The 18,944-nt window shown below is 49.3% G+C and overlaps 3 protein-coding genes across 4 annotated transcripts in view; 2 read left to right on the forward strand and 1 right to left on the reverse strand.

Moving 5' to 3' along the window:
- The window catches only part of NEK9 (NIMA related kinase 9), a 25,460-nt gene extending 15,729 nt beyond the window's left edge, over nt 1–9,731 (forward strand). For both annotated transcript variants that reach the window (XM_054199964.1, XM_054199965.1), the window contains 11 exons: nt 1,026–1,226; nt 1,637–1,683; nt 2,528–2,683; nt 3,076–3,184; nt 3,729–3,890; nt 4,269–4,439; nt 4,667–4,726; nt 5,294–5,484; nt 5,718–5,882; nt 6,575–6,787; nt 7,196–9,731. In XM_054199964.1, coding sequence (XP_054055939.1) covers nt 1,026–1,226; nt 1,637–1,683; nt 2,528–2,683; nt 3,076–3,184; nt 3,729–3,890; nt 4,269–4,439; nt 4,667–4,726; nt 5,294–5,484; nt 5,718–5,882; nt 6,575–6,787; nt 7,196–7,318 — 1,598 coding nt within the window. In that variant the 3' untranslated portion in view covers nt 7,319–9,731. The remainder of the gene's footprint in view (nt 1–1,025; nt 1,227–1,636; nt 1,684–2,527; nt 2,684–3,075; nt 3,185–3,728; nt 3,891–4,268; nt 4,440–4,666; nt 4,727–5,293; nt 5,485–5,717; nt 5,883–6,574; nt 6,788–7,195) is intronic.
- A 3,749-nt stretch (nt 9,732–13,480) lies between these two features.
- On the reverse strand, nt 13,481–15,786 carry ZC2HC1C (zinc finger C2HC-type containing 1C; the record flags this gene model as incomplete). Its single annotated transcript, XM_054197954.1, has 2 exons — nt 13,481–13,902; nt 14,569–15,786. Coding segments are annotated over 2 exons (1,485 nt in total), but the record flags the coding sequence as incomplete, so codon positions are not given.
- A 1,403-nt stretch (nt 15,787–17,189) lies between these two features.
- Nucleotides 17,190–18,939, forward strand: ACYP1 (acylphosphatase 1). Its single transcript, XM_054200887.1, has 2 exons — nt 17,190–17,336; nt 18,542–18,939. Exons 1-2 carry the CDS (start codon nt 17,199–17,201, stop codon nt 18,755–18,757), a joined length of 354 nt encoding a protein of 117 aa, XP_054056862.1. The 5' UTR covers nt 17,190–17,198; the 3' UTR covers nt 18,758–18,939.
- The last annotated feature ends 5 nt before the right edge of the window (nt 18,940–18,944 follow it).

Below are 18,944 nucleotides of genomic sequence, written 5' to 3' on the forward strand. Positions count from 1 at the left end.
GATTAGCAGAGCAGCTTTGTACCTAAAGAAACATTAAGAGACGTTAAGAAACGTCTAGATGTGGCACTTCAGGGCATGCTCTAGTGGCAGAGATTATAGGTTGTTTGGTTGGACTCGGTGATCTCAAAGGTCCTTTCCAACCATGAAGATTCTATGATTCTATAAAGGAGAAAGTCTTGTATGTTACTCACCTTTCAGTTTGGGGGATATTAGGTGCGGTAGTGGAGATAGATCAGCTTTATTATACAGAGGAAGATACTGACTCCCAAGAAGGCTAAGTGTTTTGCTAAGGGTGCGCTCCTTTTTGGTGATGAAGCTGGATGTTGAGCACAGCTCCTTGGGGCTGTGCAGACTCCCTGCTCTTACTAGTGCATGTGTTGCCTCCATACATGCCTGCATGAAAGACAGAGGAGCCTGAAGTCAAGAATGTAAATGTGTTTGAAGCTCTTGTTGGACTGTGTGGGGAAAGAGTCACCAAATGATAAAGGAAGATGTGTATCTGAGATTTGCTATTTAATTCAGAAAGCTTGAGACCTGGTAGCTGTCTCTAGTTCTATCACTGCTCATACTTTTAAAGATGTGTTAACTGTGGTGGTGTCTATTATGGAAGAATTTGAATCTTGCTTTACCCATGAAAACATAATTCTCAACAAGGTAATTTCCAGCTTATTTTGTCAGTGCTGGAAAAGCAGAGGTTTGATAGAGATAAGTTCAGAGCCTCAGTGTGCTGGAGGGGAGTGACTTAGGGAGCCACAGGATCAATTTATGTGTTCCTGTTAAAGAAAGCGTCAGCTTCAACCCAGGATTTTTTGACATTGGCAGCCTGAAATAGCTGCAAGTTGTGGTGTTAGGTCATCCATCTTAATGTGAACAAGAGAGGACTCCATGTTCTCCTGATTACATTCTTCTGCACTAAAGAGGAGTGGGATTACAGAAAAGAGGTTGCTATGGCCGTGTCCTAAGAGGTTAATATGTTGCCTAATACCAGGTTTGTGTGCTGACCGAGTTTCGCTTGTGTCCTTCAGATGAGGGCCAGGTGTATGCCTTTGGCTCAGACTATTATGGATGCATTGGCGTTGACAAGGCTTATGGCTCTGAAGTGCTTGAGCCACTGCAGCTGGATTTCTTTCTCACCAACCCTGTGGAGCAGGTCTCGTGTGGAGATAACCACGTGGCAGTGCTGACCAGAAACAGAGAAGTCTACACATGGGGCTGTGGCGAGTATGGTAGGTAGAGTCTCCTGGGAACCTAAAGGCACTGGGACCTGTCTGCTCCAGAGAGCAGCTTGGTGCAGGTGTGTAATGCAGGGCCTGGGTGAGGGCTGTCTGCTATGTCCTGGGGACAAAGAACTTCGTTTCTTTCTGGCTTTCTTTCCTTGTAAGAATGGTGAACTGGGGACTGAGCCCTTGGGACTTCACTCTGGGAAGCTCTAGGGTGTCGCTTGGCTTCTTTGTGGGTAGGACAGTTGTTCTGTGAGTGGGGTTGGATTACCTCGAGGATTGGCAGGCAATGATGCATGTAGGGGAGCAGGTTTTTAGTTCTGTAGGGAAATTCCTTTGGGACTATGGAGAGACAATACCATTTCTTAGGGGTGGGCACCTAACGCTTTCTAACTGCAGTGTTTTCACTGATGCAGGGCGCTTGGGCTTGGATTCAGAAGAAGATCACTACACCCCTCAGAAGGTAGGGCTGTGACTACTTCTCAAAATCTTTATGGACATAAATGCAAATTAGTTGCTGTTTGGAAATATTAACTGTCTGAGGCTCCAGTGTTTTTTCTGAGGTATCACAGAGTTTGCCAAGGGTTTTAGCTTTACTTCCTCATTTTATTTTGCTTCATTTGTCCATAGAGATTATGGCAGAGGGACATGCTGCTCCCAAACCAGACAGCATCGTGACTTAGAGCTTCATTGTTCTGATCTGCAAGCTGGAACTGGAAATGCCAAACTTAATCTTGTAGAAATCATAGTAGGAAATACCAAATTGTATATGTCGGGTCTGTAGAGGAAACTCGCAGCATTGCAAACAACTGGGAGTCTTCAACATAATGAGTTAAAAATGAGTTGAAAGTAAAACCCTTTTGAAGTACAGTGCTAGGGGTAATTGAAGCAACCTAACCCATTGGGGGTTAGAAACCAAAAAGGATGTGCCTGGAAGCCAAGTATCTGTGATCAGAGTAGACACCCACACAGCACATACCCAGCCCTGCTTGGCTAACTGGGCCTGGTGCTTGTAGACCCCAGCTGGCCAGGATACCTCTGAACCGCGTTTCTGGTTCCTGTGCCGGCTCACCAGTGTCTGCACACAAGGTCTAGAATGCCTTGAATTTCTGCATTGTGACCAGAGTTTCAGTATGCTGTAGACTTTGCAATATTCTTCCACCTTCATTCAAAATGGCTGCATTGAGTATTGTCAGTGCCCAGACTAGCTGAACCACTGCTCTAACCCCGTATGTTTTCTGTGTGCCAGCTTCTATGTAGTAGGTGTTGGGATTTTGATTTTCTTGGGATATATTTCTTCCACATAGGTGGATGTTCCGAAGACCTTAAACATTGTGTCTGTTCACTGTGGCTGTGATGGGACTTTCCTGCTCACCCAGACAGGCAAAGTGTTGGCATGTGGACTCAACGAGTTCAACAAGCTGGGCCTGAATCAGTGCACATCAGGGATAATCAACCATGATGTAAGTCCATTTGGGCCCCTGGCTCCAGCTCCCAGCAGTCAGCAGTATATGGGGAAATGGAGGTCCTGTGACAGTGACAAAGTGTTCACTAGCTTTGTGCCAATTTGTTAGTTCCAATCCAAGACAACGGATACTGGGATGGTGGGAAGCAGCAATTTGTTCCTCAGTTTCCTGTCTGCCCTATGGGCTTATGTCAGATCTGTGGTAGTGAAACTGATAGTGAGCTGCTCCAGGGTGACTTGGCCAGTGACATGGATTCTGGCAGTTCTTTACCGTACCTATATTGGGACTGTCTAGGTTAACGTTGTGGTCTGCCAAGACCTGCTTGAGTAGATCTTAGCTGATAAATGTGTGTTTTTCCACTCAGTGCTTATCCGCTTGTCTTTTCTCAGACATACTGTGAGGTGCCATACGCCACTTCCCTTACTTTGGCCAAGCAGCTGTCCTTCTACAAGATCCGTACCATTTCTCCAGGGAAGACACATACAGCTTCCATTGATGGTGAGCCCTATCTATCAAGAAGTGAATACTGGTTGCTGGATGACTTTGCATCAGCTTTGCCCTTTCAGCCTGGCCTTTGACATTGAGAGTTGTACTCCTGATAGCAGAGCTCATGCCTGCTCCAGGAATCCTGTTCCTCAGCAGTGTTCCCTCCTGGCCTGCTGAAGCAGCAACATCAGGTTCTGGGTTAGTCTTCCCTTTTTTAAAAGAAAAAAAAAAAAAAAAAGGTTGGGGAAGAATTATACTCTGGGATAGCAGAGGAATTGTTTATGACTGAGTTAGGCTTTGCCCAAGTGACACCATTTAGAGGGCTGTGAGGAGTCCCAGCCCCTGGCATCAGAAAAGGGGAGCAACGGGAGAGGGAGATAGGGAGATGTTTCCAGGGTGAAGCCATTCCTCTTGGCTGTCACTGTCCCCTCCCAGCCTGGCTGGCTTCTCAGCAGAGTCCTTCCTGGTCGTGGGCTGTTGCTGCTAGTTCTCTGCATGCATGGCTGCTTCCAGAGTTGGGCCCTTGCTGTGACTGTCTCCTCATTCCTCCTCTTAGAGCGAGGACGCCTGCTGACCTTCGGCTCCAACAAGTGTGGACAGCTTGGTGTTGGGGACTATAAGAAGCACCTGGGAATTAACCTGCTGGGAGGCCCCTTGGGGGGTAAGCAGGTGATCAGGGTTTCATGTGGAGATGAATTCACCATAGCTGCTACTGACGGTGAGTGGGTCTTTGCAAAGTTGTGGTGGGTTCCTTTGAACTAGATCTGCAGCGTGGTTAATGGGCTCCTACTGAGCATTTTCTATGCCACCCCTGCAGCACTGCACTGAAATAAAGAAATCCTTCTAGACTGGGGCTGTCTGGCCCTGTTAATTGTCCCAGTGCAGCACCAAACATTTACCGGCCCTGGGGCTGTGGAGTGCCTGCTTGGGGGCTGCCTGTAGATTCATTACCAGTTTGTTCTCCCACTGGCAAAATGGAACTGGTGGATTAGATACTTTGGGTTACCAGTTGTAGCAGAGAGGCTATGATCCTTGTAGTAATTATGGGCCAAGAGGGAGGGAGTGAACTGAAGCTCCTGAATCTCTCTTTCCTCAGACAACCATATCTTTGCCTGGGGTAATGGTGGGAATGGGCGCCTGGCAATGACATCAACTGAGAGAGCTCATGGCTCAGATATTTGTACCTCGTGGCCTCGGCCAATATTTGGATCGTTGCATCATGTTCCAGACCTGTCATGCCGTGGCTGGCACACCATCATCATTGTTGGTGAGTGTAAGTTTAGGATGAAATTTTGGGATCTTGGTTGTGATGATGTATTGCTTGCCAGGGCCTAGACTATAAATCCTGCCTGGGAACAGGCCAGCTTGCTGTGGAGGAATGTGGCAAGCTGCTCTGAGCTCTAGGCCTGCAACATTGGCTTTGTTGTGTGCTGTTGTAGGAGTTGTCTTGGTTTCCGTGTGGCACTCTTAACTGAAAGTATGGTTCTCTTGCAGAGAAGGTGTTGAACTCTAAAACAATCCGATCCAACAGCAGTGGCCTGTCCATTGGTACTGGTGAGTAACCTGTCCAGGGGAGCTGTGGCTTAAGTCTGTTCAGTTGTTAGTTTGAGTGGATGCAGTTTGGTCCTGCAGCATGGTTTCTCTGTGTTTGAGAGGCCTCACAGAAGAGCTCAGAGGGAGGAAATCTAGTTGGTGATGTGCATTGGAAGGGATGTCGCAAAGCTGGGAAAGAACTGAAACAGAGGAAGACGAACATGGATGCAGTGAGGCTTTTGTAGTTGAGGAACTTCAATTTGACGAGGAAAAGCTGAGAGGAATTCACTGATGGCAGCTGATAAGGGAAGGGCGGCCATGGGGCAGCTGCTGGAAAGATGAGTCCAGTTTCTTGGACCTGTGGGAGGGCTGGGGCCATGAAGCTGCAAAAGACTGCTGCACACAAGCCCTTTTGGGGAGCCCTGCAGGGAATGTTAGGAGATAAGCCGTTGAGAGAGAAGCTGCTAGCATGTGCTCTCACTGTGGCCATACAGCCCAAATTTCTGTATCTTCTCTGCTCCAGCTGGGGCTTGGCAACAGAAATAGCAGAAGTGGGGAAAGTATAAAATTTTCATTCTTGTTTGGTAGTGGCTCAGAGCTGCACAACTGGAGGAGGAGAGGAAGAGGATAATGAACAGGAAGCGGAGACTCCCAATCCCAGTGGAGGCTTTCGGGGAACCATGGAAGCAGATCGTGAGTTGGGGGGCTGGATCAGCACCACAGAAGCTAAGGGAGGCAACAGTGCTGACAGCAGCTCCTGCCCTGGCTGGCTGCGGAAGGTAATATGATGTCTCAGAAATGCCTTAAAATGGGGATCTAGGTTGGGGAAAAGCGAGTGGCCCCTTCCACCTTTAAGGGATTCTCCGAAAGGTTCTCAGAGTTGTGCTGCGTGGGAAGCCCTTTAGGCCTCGCTGCCTTTTTTACCACAAGAGGGTGTTGGTGCATTGGTTGAGGGGAAGTCATCAGCTGCAGAAGGCAGGCAGGACTGACGGTGCTGCTTTTGTGTATCCAGGAGTTGGAGAACGCTGAATTCATCCCCATGCCTGACAGCCCCTTTCCTCTGAGCATGGCATCTTCAGAGCCCGAGAAGGAGACTCTCCCTTACCAGAAACTTCAAGGACTCAAAGTGGCTTCTGAGGAACCTGTTGGATTAAACAAGCCCAAAACAGAACCCCGGGTAATGTTATGCAAGTGAATGCTTGGCCAAAAGCTCTTGGGGACCATAAATGGCAATGTTTGGATTATGGGGAGAGCTGAGAAGAGGGTGTTGGATTGGCCTAATTCATCCGGATGAGGAAAAGAGGGCTGTTGATAATCAGAGATGGTGCTGCAAAGAGAACAGTTCACAGGAATCTAGAACACAAAGCTGGGGCTTGGTCAGATTGAAAATAATGAGATAAGTTCTGTGGAAAAATGTGGTTAATGCAATTGAGGGGGAAAAAAGGGAAGCCTGGGGCCCAGAAACGTAGCAGAAGATAGAAGTTTAGAAAGCAGAAATTGCTGTCAGATAGGAAGAAGAACTGATAAAGGAAATCACTGAGAAATTACAACCTGTGAGAATACCTTATTCCAGGAGTTTTCTGTCTCAAGAGGAGGCACAGATCCCAGGTTTAGAGAAAGGGGGGGGGTAAAGCAGATGGATTTTGGTGATGGTAGGACAGGAGCAGCTTTCCCAGAAAAAAGGACAAAGTTAGTGGCTTTGTACTGAAGACTTAATGACTAGTAGCTTGCTGACCTTGGCTGCTAGAAGTTTGGGAAGCCTGGAAACAAGCTAGGGTGACGCATTCTGTGCATGGTTTCTTCTTTTGGGATATACAACTCCTGGCCTTGCACTCAAACCTGGTCTGGCTTCCCTCCATGTCTCTGCAGCCTACTTGCCTGAGTCCAACCCTGCCATGTGGTGAAGGGAAAGCCGCATCTCCTGTTGCGGGCTGTATGTGCAGTGCTCTGCAAATGGAGGTGACGCACCTCCGAGGCCTGGTTTTACAGTGTCTGGATGATCAGAAGAAGCTGCAGCAGGAAACTGTTCGTCTGAGTGCCCAACTCCAGCGGTTCTGCAGGGGGACAGAGGCAATGCAGCAGGTGAGGACCCATCACCTGGGTGCACATCCACGCTCAGGGCTCACTACACTGATTCAGACTCCTGCATAGATTGTGGAGGCTGTGCAGAAACAAGCAGCTTTTAACAGATGTCTCTCTTGGAGCAGAATGGGGGCACTGAGCATGGTGCCTGTCTCTTGTTTGAGCTGCTGATGCAGGCTCTGGTAGTAGCAACAGGAATGAAACCAAGACAACAGTTTCCTGTGAGGACAGCCCAGTCCTTGAGGGACCTGGGATTCCCCTTTATTTCTCCTGGTGAGAAGGTGTGGGCAGTCAGATGCCACAGAGAGTCCCAAATGGTTGTGGAGAACAGGAACTGCCTTATGTGGCTCCAGGCTTCTTTGCAGCTACACCTAGAGCTGTTTGGATAACTGCTGTGTGTTTCGACAGGTGGAGGTTCATTCCAAAGGAACACAAACAGCCAAAGAGGAGATGGAAGTGGATCCGAAACCTGACTTGGATTCAGATTCCTGGTGTCTCCTGGGAACGGACTCGTGCCGCTCCAGCCTCTAGTCTCCTGAGCCCACTGGGATCCATCTAACTTCACAGCACACTAACCGAATGCAGAGAGCGGCTTTCCTGGCTTCAGGTCACTCGCAGACAAGGAGCGAGGCCGGAGGCTCCAGAGCAGCACCCATGTACGTTTGATATGAACTAGGAGTGAGTTTGAGAGGGAAAGGGCCCCTGAGCTCTAGGCCAGCTCAGTGATGGAAGCAGCAGCAGCTCCTCTTTGTACCTTATCTGTCAATTCTGCATGTGAGGCAGAACGGCCCCATTACGGCGATGGCTCCAGTAGCGGCTTGTGGCCCTTTCATTGTTTCACTGCTTCCTGGGAGCTGCCTTTGGGACCCCAGTGTTCATCACTGCATCTCTAGATGAGAGGAGGAGATGTGTTTTGTACTGAAGCTGGCTGAACCCTAAGACTCGCCACCTTCACTTCAGAGGGGTGAAGGACTAGGATCCTCTCCCTACCACATGGTAAAGCCCAGCCGGTGAGGCTGCTCCCCTCTGCTTAGGGGCAGAGGGAGTAGAGAATGTCTCATTCTGGAGGCAGTGGAGATCTTCCTGTTTGGGAGATAATGGCAGACAGCATGTCCCTGGCCTCGAGGCACAGCTTCTGGCCATATAGCTGTGTCCACAGGCCTACTATAGACAGAGTTTAAAGGCTTTATTCTGGGTGCCTAGAGCTTTCCAACTTCCAGGCAATGCACTGACATGAGTGAATCAGGTGGTGTTTCCAATAGCAGTAGTGGGGACTGTCTGAGATGGGATCTCTAGTTCCCAGTTTCAGACCACCTGCTTCCCAACCAGGTGACAAGCGTCTGGGCCTCAGACTAAGTCACCCATTTCGTGCTCCAGCTGTTCGGCTTGGTTTGGGTGCCAGAGCTTTTTGGCATAAGCCCGTAGCTGCTCCCTGCTTGGCTTCTGTTCTACTCAGCCCCTGGTGCCCACACTCTGTGTGGGTGTGGGAAGAATCAGTGTTTTTCCACTCAGTGTTTTGATGAAGCTGGAATGCAGTTTCCTACCCAGAATAGGTCATTAATGCCGTGGTCACAGGATGCAGCTTTCCCCAATGACCATGAATGATCAAGTCTCTGTCCGGAATTCACCGTCTTTCTAGAAGTGAGAGGCTTTCCCAAGAAAATTGGAGATGGGAAGAGACATGGTCTGATGCTCAAGATTTCCTCATTTCCTGTTAGAAAATGAGGTTAATTTTATTCCCCTTAAATTTATTAGCAAACTGACTTTGAACTAAGCTTTTGAGATTGGTAGGATCCCTGGGAGCAGCTAGCCTCCCCTGCCTTACATGAAGCCTCTAAGGAGTCTTGAGTCCCTCTCATCTTTGCTGTGAGAGTGGGGTTGTGATTTCATTAGGCTTAAACCATCCCCATGGATGGCATGTCACTACAATTGCCTTAGGTCTGTTGGAGTTGAATATCCTATCGCCTCTCCTGGACTACTTCTTTTGAGACACTGCTCTGGGGGAGCCAGCACTCCCCATTTGTCTCTAGAGGTGGATGCCAAACCATTCTGCTCGTAACTTATGCTCCTTAAAGACTTCTTTGGTGCCTATTGCTAGTATCTAGGAGCTGAATCAAGTGCAGTCTCTCCAGTGCAGCGTCAAGGGCAAGGATTGTCCATCGTTACCAAAGGAAGGCTGGGAGGACAGCCCTCCTGGGAGGTGGTGAGCATCAGGCACCCTGACGTGGCCATGTCGCTTGGTTGCCCTTGTGACTCTGCTCTCCTTTCCGCCGTGTGCGTTGGAGCCAGTTCTCAGGTTAGGGGCCCGGCTTGAGGGTTGTTGTTGTGGTTAGAAATGATTGAGTTGGTCACATTGTGGCAGTGCCTTTGAGGAGTGAAGAGTTGAGCCTGAGCCATGTCCAATTAGCAAGCACCCAGCTGATGGGAGTCGCTCTCCTGCAGTGCACTGCTATCCTCATTCCTCAATGCTCTGCAGTTGGGAAGCTAGGTGCACAGACTGGATTCCCCTTGGATCTAGTGGAGGATTAGGGTCCTAGACAGAGTATGCCCTGTGCTCCACAATCTCATATGTGCCTTAGAGGATTCACGCTATCCGGGTTGTGCCTGTTACAGACCACAGATTTCACACCAGCCAGCTATGCAACCAAAAAAAAGCAGTTTAAAGCCAGCACCTTCGTCTTGGGCTGAAAACGGAAGGGCAAGTGGGCAGAAGTGCCTTCGAGCAATTTCAAACCCTTTTTACTTCTCCCCTTCTTGCAGTGCTAGCTCCGTATGTGTTGGTCTCCTGCTAGTATTGCTACTGAGTTGTTATAGTGGAACACAACTTATGCCTGCTCTGACACTCTGGCTGAAAACTAGTTTGTCGTTGTCTTTTTTTGAAAGGTTAAAGGGTGGAGTGGTTTGGAGTTTCTGTTTAAATAAATGTTTAAATTCATTCTCCTGGGTTTGGAGTCCTCTTTTTTTTTTTTTTCCTCCAAGAGAGGAAGGGGAAATATGTGTATAGTCAGCTGGCTTCATGGTATTCTGTTGTTTGATTAATATTTTTGCTTATAGAAGGAGAGCCAAGGGGCTTGCAGGTCCTTTGCTATGGGAAAAAAAGTCAGGTTCTGTGTCCCTTCATTAAAAAAACAAAAACAACAAACAAACAACGAAACAACTCTCTTCTCTTGCTGCTGCATCTCCTCATAGTGACGTCAGGGGGCTTTTGTGTGTGTGTTTATTTCAACAGTTGGAGTGCCAAGTGGGAAATGAGTAACGGGAAGAGAGAGGCTCAAAGGGAAGAACTACCTGTTTCTCTCAGACCAGTTTCTACTGAGCATTAAGGCCTACGGAAGGGAGAACCTGCCTGACACCTGCTCAGCCAGCTGTTCCTGCACACTGCACTTAATGCCTGTCACTTCCTACTTTTTCTCCGGGTTTTTAGTAAATTGTGAAATGTCTTGAGAGGCAGAGCTGGGTTAAAGACTTAAAATCACCAGAGATCTAGATACTGAAAATGCAGCACTTCTCTGAGAGGGGGATTATACTACAGTAGCAGAAGAGGAAGCTGAGCCAGTGGGAGTAACAGCTTGAGCAGTGTCAGGGTAACACTAACCATGATAGCAAAGAAGCAAGGTAAATCTCAGTGCTGAGCCTGATGCTTTGGCTAAACTGTTGCTAAGTTTTAAACCAGTTATTGGAGACTGTCTGGGTGCTGCTGTCTGTCTTGACCTGAAACACCCACTCAGCAAAGAGGGGTGAACTGCCCATGGTTAGCTCTGAAACAAAGATAAAAAATGAAGCCTGGTGATTTAATGTCAGTAACTTTTGTTTAATCTACAGTTTCAGTCTCAGCATTAGGTGTTTGCCTGCCACTTAAGAGAAGTCCCCAAGGGGTGGATTGATTTTACAGTATCAGAAGTTTTTCTGTGTGTAGCTACCCCTGTCACTGTTTACACTCTGCTGACTTTCAGGGTCCACCAAACACAGTCAATGAAACATGTTGCAAGGGAACTGGAGTTAATATTACAGGACAGGCAGTGGTACTGAATTTCTGAACTACTCTTTGTTTAATTGAGGTACACCTTTCATTAATTCAAGGAGCCTGGCATAAAGCTTCCGGTTTATCGCTTTCCTACCTCTTGTCACCTCTTGGTGTACTGTATTTCGAAGCTCTGAAGTTAGAGCATTGGTCTTGCTTGTCTGATCAATTTGGATAGCACAAATTATTTTCCCTTGTTTCGAGTCTGTTTTTTCTCTCCCCTCTAGGCTTGTATGCTCTTATACCTGGCTGGCACAGTGCAGCACTGACCCTTTCTGGGACCTTCCTTCTTTTCTAGGGTGTGCCAAGGGACTGGGATTTCTGCCCACGTATCTGTAGGGGAGAAGCTCTCCAGCTTCTTTCAGGAGTCTGGTCCACCCCTTGAAGGCTGGAGTATTTCTTCATATTTGGCTTCTGCCGAGTCCAGTTTACTCTAGTCGCTTTTTATCTTTCTCTGGGTTCCCATGAACTGCTGCTACGTTACTGAAGGACTTGCAGAAGGAACTGCTGGAATTTTTTTGTTCCCTGTTTGCTTCCTGTTGCAACTTTCTCATACAAAGTAGTCATTCTTACTTTGAGAACACAAACCACTCTGTGACTATTTAAAACAACTTTTACACAAAGAACTAGTCTAATATATTAAAAATCAGAATCTGGAAAAATAACTGACTTGGAAATGTGCAGGAACTGTCACCAATTAGAAGCAGATGATTCTCTAAAAGGTTCTCTAGGACACCTGTTTCCCCCAAAAGACCCTTTAACAGTGTGTAACAGCTTTAAGAGTTGTGTAACAAAGACCTTTAGCATGTGTCCAAAATCATCAAAACTACCTTACATCTTGAGAAAAAAGCAAAAGAAGGGGTATATTTTTGTCATAACTCACTACCATTGCATCAACTAAGATGAAAATAAGCAGATGACTCAAGGAAGATTACAAGCCCTGTGTTTTAGAGGACCCTAGCAACTTGGCCTGCAGAAAAACTCCAGGTTTTTTTCTGTTAAATCTAATTGTTGATTTAACCCTGAACATACGAGTGAAACAGCTACCAGGTTTTCTGATGTGGAGTTCCTTAACATGCTCTCTGGGAGCAGAGGGTGTTTGGCTTTTTTTAGCTGTAGCAGTTCTTAAACATTCTGGATGGAAATAAAAAATAAAAAAATAAAAATAATCAGAAGCCAAGTTAGGAGTTGAGGGAAGGTTGCCGTGGGAAGGAAATTCCTTCTCGGCTTCTGGAAGTGATACACTCAGGAACAAACACTCTGTATCACGAGTCTTAATTTCTAACTCCTGACATATGCTCACTTCCATGATCTTCTCCAAGTCTGCCTTGAAACAATGTAGGTTCCTTGCCTGTGTTAATCTATTTGGAAGGTTTTTCAGTGACATCACGCCTCTCCTGGATAGGAACCTAATTTCCAGTCTGAGTTTATTCATGACTTATTTTTGATCTCGAGTGGTATTATTCTTTAGTTAAGTATTTCTTCTTCCGCCCTTTCCCAGCTCTGAATCCCAGCTATTGTACATGGTAAGTGACACGATGGGATGGTTGTTCTGTTGCCTCAAGGGCTGATTTGGAGTATCTCTGCTGTTCTGTGCACATGAATCAACATACGGACTCAAACAGGAAGGGTCTGCTACTTCTAGCTTCTCTAACCCCATGAATGTCTGATCCTGAGCTTCTTGTGTTGAGGAAGCATGTCATAATACTCCTTCCAGTTCTCCTTTTCTAATTCAAGCAATGTCACGCTCTATTTCTAAATGGTACTGTTACGGGTCTTCAGCTGTAGCCTCAGGATTGTCACCAGCATTCTAGAAAAGCATCTACATAAACTCTCGGGCTGCTGCAGAACAAGTGTGGAATAAACCTACCTACACAGCTTTCATTATTCAATGGAACAGTGCTACAACGAGTAGGACAGAGCACGAATTACTAAGCAGCAGCTCTGGATCCTGTCATCTAGCGCAGACACCAAGGATGGAAGAACACAGCAGTCCATGTGCTGAAAAAAGTTAACCACTTACATAGCTTCCTCCCCTCCCTCTGACTTTTCCAAATGCCTTGTTTAAATGCTGAATAGTTTTGAAAAATGTAGGTCCTTTCTATGGGGAAAAGAAAAAAAAGGAACCCCTCATGTGCTTTGTAGGTTGCTACATTAAGAATGCTGCACCAGCCAGAACTGCTGTCACTGTTGGCATGTTCAGGGGCGAACATCTGCACCAATAGACCAGTAAAGCAAATAAGAGGCACATGCTCTGTTTGGCCCAGCTCTTCTTCTCACGACCAGCACTACTCTTTGCTTTTGGAGAAGGAAAAAAAACAAACATCTGAGTCTGTAGCCGCTGATGAACTAAAGGAGAGCAGCTCTCTTTGCATCAGGCACTACTGGTTAAAAAAAAGCAAAAAAAAAAAAGCCCAAGCCTCGCTAACATACAGGCAAAGTATGATTCTGAAGAACAGCCCCCTTCCTGATAGCTGGTTTGTTCCTCTCTGCTGTCCTGCTGACAGCCTGTAGCAACAGCCTTTCTTCCCTGCTTAGCTGGCTGAAGAGCAACAGCTTCACACCTACACTGAGACTCCATGTTGAGCTCATTGGATGGGAGAAGCAGCCCCCAGGGGGAAATCCCGCATGGGGCAACCCAGGGCACAGGTCAAAGCACACGAGTTCTAGTGTTCTGTTTGTCCATCCCAAGCTGTTTATTTGCTGTACATACAAGCTCAACACTCGCAGCCGATGTTGAGACTAGGGAAAGCACAAGTGTCTGTGGCTGGAAACCTGGCAGAAAACAAGCAGGAAATCATGGCAGCAGATATGGTTAGACACTGTCTCACCAGCGCTTCCTCCGCTGTGGGGGTGGAGGCCTATTCTTGATGGTTTTGCATATGGGAATGTGTCTCTCAGCTGCCTGGGGAGCAAATCGGCGTCCGCAGTATGGGCAGGCAACATAGTCCGGGTTTTCGATGGCAGGCAACGGGGGCAGGTCAGACACCTTCCCTCCCTTGGAGAGGACTTGCTGCACCTGGCGGGCCTGGTGCAGGGTCTGGATGAAAACCTCATGCTTCTGCCTCCAGTTGTTTCTTCTGGGTGGCTCATTCTGCAGAAGGGAAAGGCAGTCAGAGCAACTGGCACTACCGGCAGCCTCTGTTCTCAATCTTATGCTCACAGTCCAACTCAGGTCACCCCTCCCTGGGCATTCCCTGCTGATGTAAAACCCGCCCTGAGAAGCGGAGTCACGCAAAGGGGATCAAAAAGACCAGCACCAAGGAGGATTTGAAGGAAATACTGATGCAGACATTGATACTTAGAAAGAGCTTGAGAACAACCAGAAAAGCAAGCAGTAGGATAAGGGAACTGGAGCAGGAACAAAGCTGCATGTTTCTACTGCCTTTGTTTTAATGGCCTGTGTTATTACCTGGACTTTCCGTCAGTTCCTTGCAGACCCTTTAAAGCTTTCACAGAGCTTTTCTGCAGCAGACCCAGTCTGCATCCTGACTACAGCAAGGAGGGAGCTTTCTCCAGGAGTACACCCTCGACATGTTACAAAGACAAGTCAGTTAGGACCCCCGCCCCCCATCTATTAGATTTTAAATGGATCTATTTGTCCATTTGACAAGAACCTTTCAGAGGCAACAGCTGGATTGTGTCCCTTAGCCCTGTGTACACATGAAGGCGCTCACATCTCAATCAGAATTAGATATTGAGATGTAAGGGATGTGAGCAGGAGATATGGATTGAGGGAGGCAAAGGGACTGCACATTACCTGAGGCCTCTCTGAGCAATTCCACTGCTGGTACTGTTCCAGTTCTGTGCCCCTAGCTCTGGCCCTGCTGGAGTCAAACACTTTCCTCTTGGAGCCTTGGCTCTTGCCACAGACACTCATGTGCTTCTCAAGCCTGGTGCAGAGGAACTTACGTCTGCAGAAGCTGCACTGTCTGAGCCCCCCCTGCTCCACAGAGCTGGCAGCCTGCAAGTCCAGCACCTCTGTGGGCAGGTGGTCATCAGAATCTTGGTCTGGGAGGGCAGAGGAAGAAGGGCTAGGTTTTTGGGCCAGCTCTGAATAAGAGGTTAAACACTCCATGGGTATGTGGTCTCGAATTTTGCTGTTGGTGGCCACCAGCCGCTCCTTCTTGAGTTTTCTCATAGCCAGCTCTTGGGGATGGAGGGTGATGCCAGGCTTGGGGATAGTGGCCTCTTCTGACTGCGCCCCACCGAAGACCCTGTCACCTGGCCTGACTGCAACTCTGAAAGCTTTCTCTTCAGCCCCCTTTCGCTCATGGGTCCTCTCTGCTTCTCTGTCTCTTCTCCCCTCTGCCTCGACAAGCTCCTTCTCTCTTTGAATCCTCCTAAGCTCTTCCTTTGCTCTCCTCAGCTTCTCTTTGAGGAGGCCCTCTCTCTTTTGAATTTCCTCTTCCAGGTTCCGTCCATCTGCCTCCAACTTTAGGATGTAGGCCGTCTCTCTCCTGTATAGATGGGAGGCTGACTGTTTGGTCTCTGCTGTCCAAGGAAAGAGCACTGTACCTAGCTGAGCCCTCCCTGCTGGAGGCTTCCCTTTGCTCCTTGAGTTAGGCCTACTGTTTGGAGCATCTTCCATGTGTGGGGAACTTCTGTCCTGTGCTCCGTTGACCACTGGAACACTCACACCCTTGTGGTGAAAAATTGGTTTCAGTGGATGTGCACGGTCCACTCCTTCTTTACGACTGGCTACTGATTTAGCTGGCAGAGTTTTGGTCTGGCTGGTGAGATACTTGCTCTGCAGTCCAGCCAGACAGACACCTCCGTGCCTGGAGATGTGTTGACTCCTTTCTGCAGAAAGAGAATATGAATAGCTTCGGCTCTTTGGGGCATAGAGATCCTTTAAACTTTCCTCTTTGTCAAGTGTGAGTTCATGCTGAAAGTTGTTCTTCTGGCGTTCCAGCTGGGAACTGGGAACAAGCTTAGTAGCTGCCACCACAGAATCCACCGGTGGAAACAAAGCTATTCAGTGCCTGAGAAACAGCCTGAGGTTAGAAGCAAAGTCATTACAGACCATCTTATCCAAAGCTAGACAAATTTTCTCCTAACAGTCTACACCTGGAGGCTACAACGAGCAGCTATAATAACTATTAGCAAAGGTTTCATAACCTTTCTGGGTTCTGTAAATCTTTATGTTCCTTCCATCAGGGGAGCTCCCATGCTGCCTCTTCCAGCCCCAGTCGCTTGTGGAGCCAGAAATAAGATATGCTTTTATTTCAAGCCCTGTCTTATCATGGTAGCAGCAGAAATATGCTGTACTGCCAGAGAAATTGTTGTACTCACCCAGGGTGTTTCCTATAGTGTGTCATAGAATGGTTTGGGTTGGAAGGGACATTAAAGACCGTCTAGTTCCAACCCCCCTGCCATGGGCAGGGACACCTCCCACTAGAGCAGGTTGCTCAAAGCCTCATCCAGCCTGGCCTTGAACACCTCCAGGGATGGGGCATCCACACCCTCCCTGGGCAACCTGTTCCAGTGTCTCACCACACTCAGAATGAAAAATTTCTTTCTGATATCTAATCTAAATCTACCCTCTTCCAGTTTGAAGCCATTACCCCTCATCCTATCACTACCTGCCCTTGTAAAAAGTCCCTCCCCGGCTTTCTTGTAGGCCCCCTTCAGATACTGGAAAGCTGCTATAAGGTCTCCCCAGAGCCTTCTCTTCTCGAGGCTGAACAACCCCAGCTCTCTCAGCCTGTCTTCATAGGAGAGGTGCTCCCGCCCTCTGATCATCTTCGTGGCCCTCCTCTGATCCCTTCAGTTTTGGCATCACCGATTCACCAGTGTGGCACACAGGTCTGGCAAAGCTCAGTACAACCATCCCGTGGCTCGTTCTACCGCATCCCCCGACGTCTGTCAGGTACCCAGGCCGCAGGCTGGCCCCGCGGGGTAGGCGGCGTTACCTGCGAGGCTGCGGGCGGCGATCTGCCCGGCCTCCTCGGCAAACTGCTTCGTCTTCCGTTTGGCTCATCGGTCTCCAATCGCCCTGGAGCCCCGACACCTCCCTCCGCCCTCGTCCCGGGGCAGCGCGAAGCCCTGCCCGCCGCTCCGGCCCTGCCGCCACCGCGGGCGCCGCGCCAACTGAGGGCCGTTGCCTGGAAACGAGGACGCGAATGCCACTTCCTGCGCCGCTCTCGCCGGCAAGCGGCCTCTCGATGGTTTCCCCGCAGCGCTCGCCTTCCACTCCGCCCTCCGGAGGACCCCACCTCTATGGCCGGCTCGAGGCGACTAACCGGCGGGCGCGCCGATATGCTTTATTCATGAGGCGGTTAATGAGGGACCCGCCCTCTCCCCGCCCCGTCACGGAGTGCTGGCTCTTCATTGGCCACAGCGGCGAGTGAGGTCACACACCCCTCCCGGTCGCGAGCAGCGCCGCGCATGCGGAGCGTGGTGCGCGGCTGCGGCAGGAGGAGGCGGCAGCGGGCAGTCGCCATGGCGGAGGCCGAGGGCTTGGTCTCCGTGGACTACGAGGTGTCCGGCAAGGTGCAGGGCGTTTTCTTCCGCAAGTATACACAGGTGCGGGCCGGGGCACTTGGCGGGGCTCTTCCCGAGGTGCACGGTGCCCTCCCTCAGTGCTGCCAGGCCTGCGGTGGCTCCTTTGGGGGCCTTGGCAGGGCTGGATGGCAGCCACGGCCTGGGCTGCGGCTGCTTCTGGGTGGGGGCTGTACTCTCTCAGTGCTGCGTGATGTTAGCACGATGGAAAAGGGCGTTTCCGCCCCAGTCTTTCATGTGAAAGAGTATAACGAGGAGTTGGGTGAATGTGATGGCGCAAAGCTGGGAGGAGTGGCTGACCCACTAGAAGGCTGTGCTGGCATTCGGCGAGGCCTGGGCAGGCTGGAGAGTTGGGTGGAAAGGAGCTTAATGAAGTTCACCAAGGGGAAGTGTAGGGTCCTGCACCTGAGGAAGAGCAACCCCATACACCGGTATGGGTTAGGGGATGACCTGCTGGAGAGCAGCTCTGCAGAGACAGACAAGTTGACTATGAGCCAGCAATGTGCCCTTGTGGCCCTTGGCTAATGGTCTTCTGGGGTGCATTAAAAAGAGCATGGCCAGCAGGTCAAGGGAGGTCATCCTCCCCCTCTACTCTGCCCTGGTGAGGCCGGATCTGGGGTACTGTGTCTAGTTCTGGGCCTCACAGATCAAGGAGGATAGGGAACTGCTGGAGGGAGTCCAGTGGAGGGCTACAAAGTTGGTCAAGGGACTGGAGCACCTCTCTTACGAGGAAAGGCTGAGAGACCTGGGTCTGTTTAGCCTGGAGAAGAGAAGACTGAGAGGCAAATCTTATCAATGTTTATAAATATCTAAAGGGTGGGTATCAAGAGGATGGGGTCAAACTCTTCTCAGTGGTGCCCATGGGGCACAGGACAAGGGGCAGCGGACACAAGCTGGAACACAGGAAGTTCCATCTCAACATGAGGAAAAACTTCTTTACTTTGAGGGTGACAGATCACTGGAACGGGCTGTCCAGAAAGGTTGTGGAGTCTCCTCTGGAGATACTCAAAACCCACCCAGATGCGTTCCTGTCCAGCCTGCTCTAGGTGAACCTGCTTTGGCAGGGGGATTGGACTAGATGATCTCTGAAGGTGCCTTCCAATCCTGACCATTCCATGATTCTGTGAATCCTCTGCTGCTTTCCTACTGTAGGAACTTCCGGGTGGTCTGTGTTTTACCTGTAAAATCGTCTCGGATTAATCTCATTTTGCTCTGCGTTGTCTTCTCAGAGGGAAGCCAAGAGGCTGGGACTCGTTGGTTGGGTCCAAAACACCAGCCACGGCACGGTGCAAGGACAAATTCAGGGTCCGAGCGCCAGGGTGCGGGAGCTGCAGGAATGGCTGAGGAAGGTGGGAAGTCCCCAGTCCTGCATCAGCCGCGCCGACTTCAGCAACGAGAAGGAGATCACGGCGCTGGAGCACAAGGAATTCCAGATTTTGAAGTGACGTCGTCCGGGGAAGAAGCAAAACCCTCAGCCTGAGCCGCCCTCGACGCGTTTCCCCCACCTTGTTCCTTCGGTCGGACGATACCCAGCTCTAGAGAACTCCTAGAAACGACGTATTTTTGTTGCAGAGGTTTATTTTTGGTTTTGGTGGTCGCCCTTTAGAATAAAATTGCTTGGAGCTTCTCGCG

Source organism: Rissa tridactyla, chromosome 4 (assembly GCF_028500815.1).
Source record: "Rissa tridactyla isolate bRisTri1 chromosome 4, bRisTri1.patW.cur.20221130, whole genome shotgun sequence".
Classification (NCBI taxonomy): domain Eukaryota; kingdom Metazoa; phylum Chordata; class Aves; order Charadriiformes; family Laridae; genus Rissa; species Rissa tridactyla.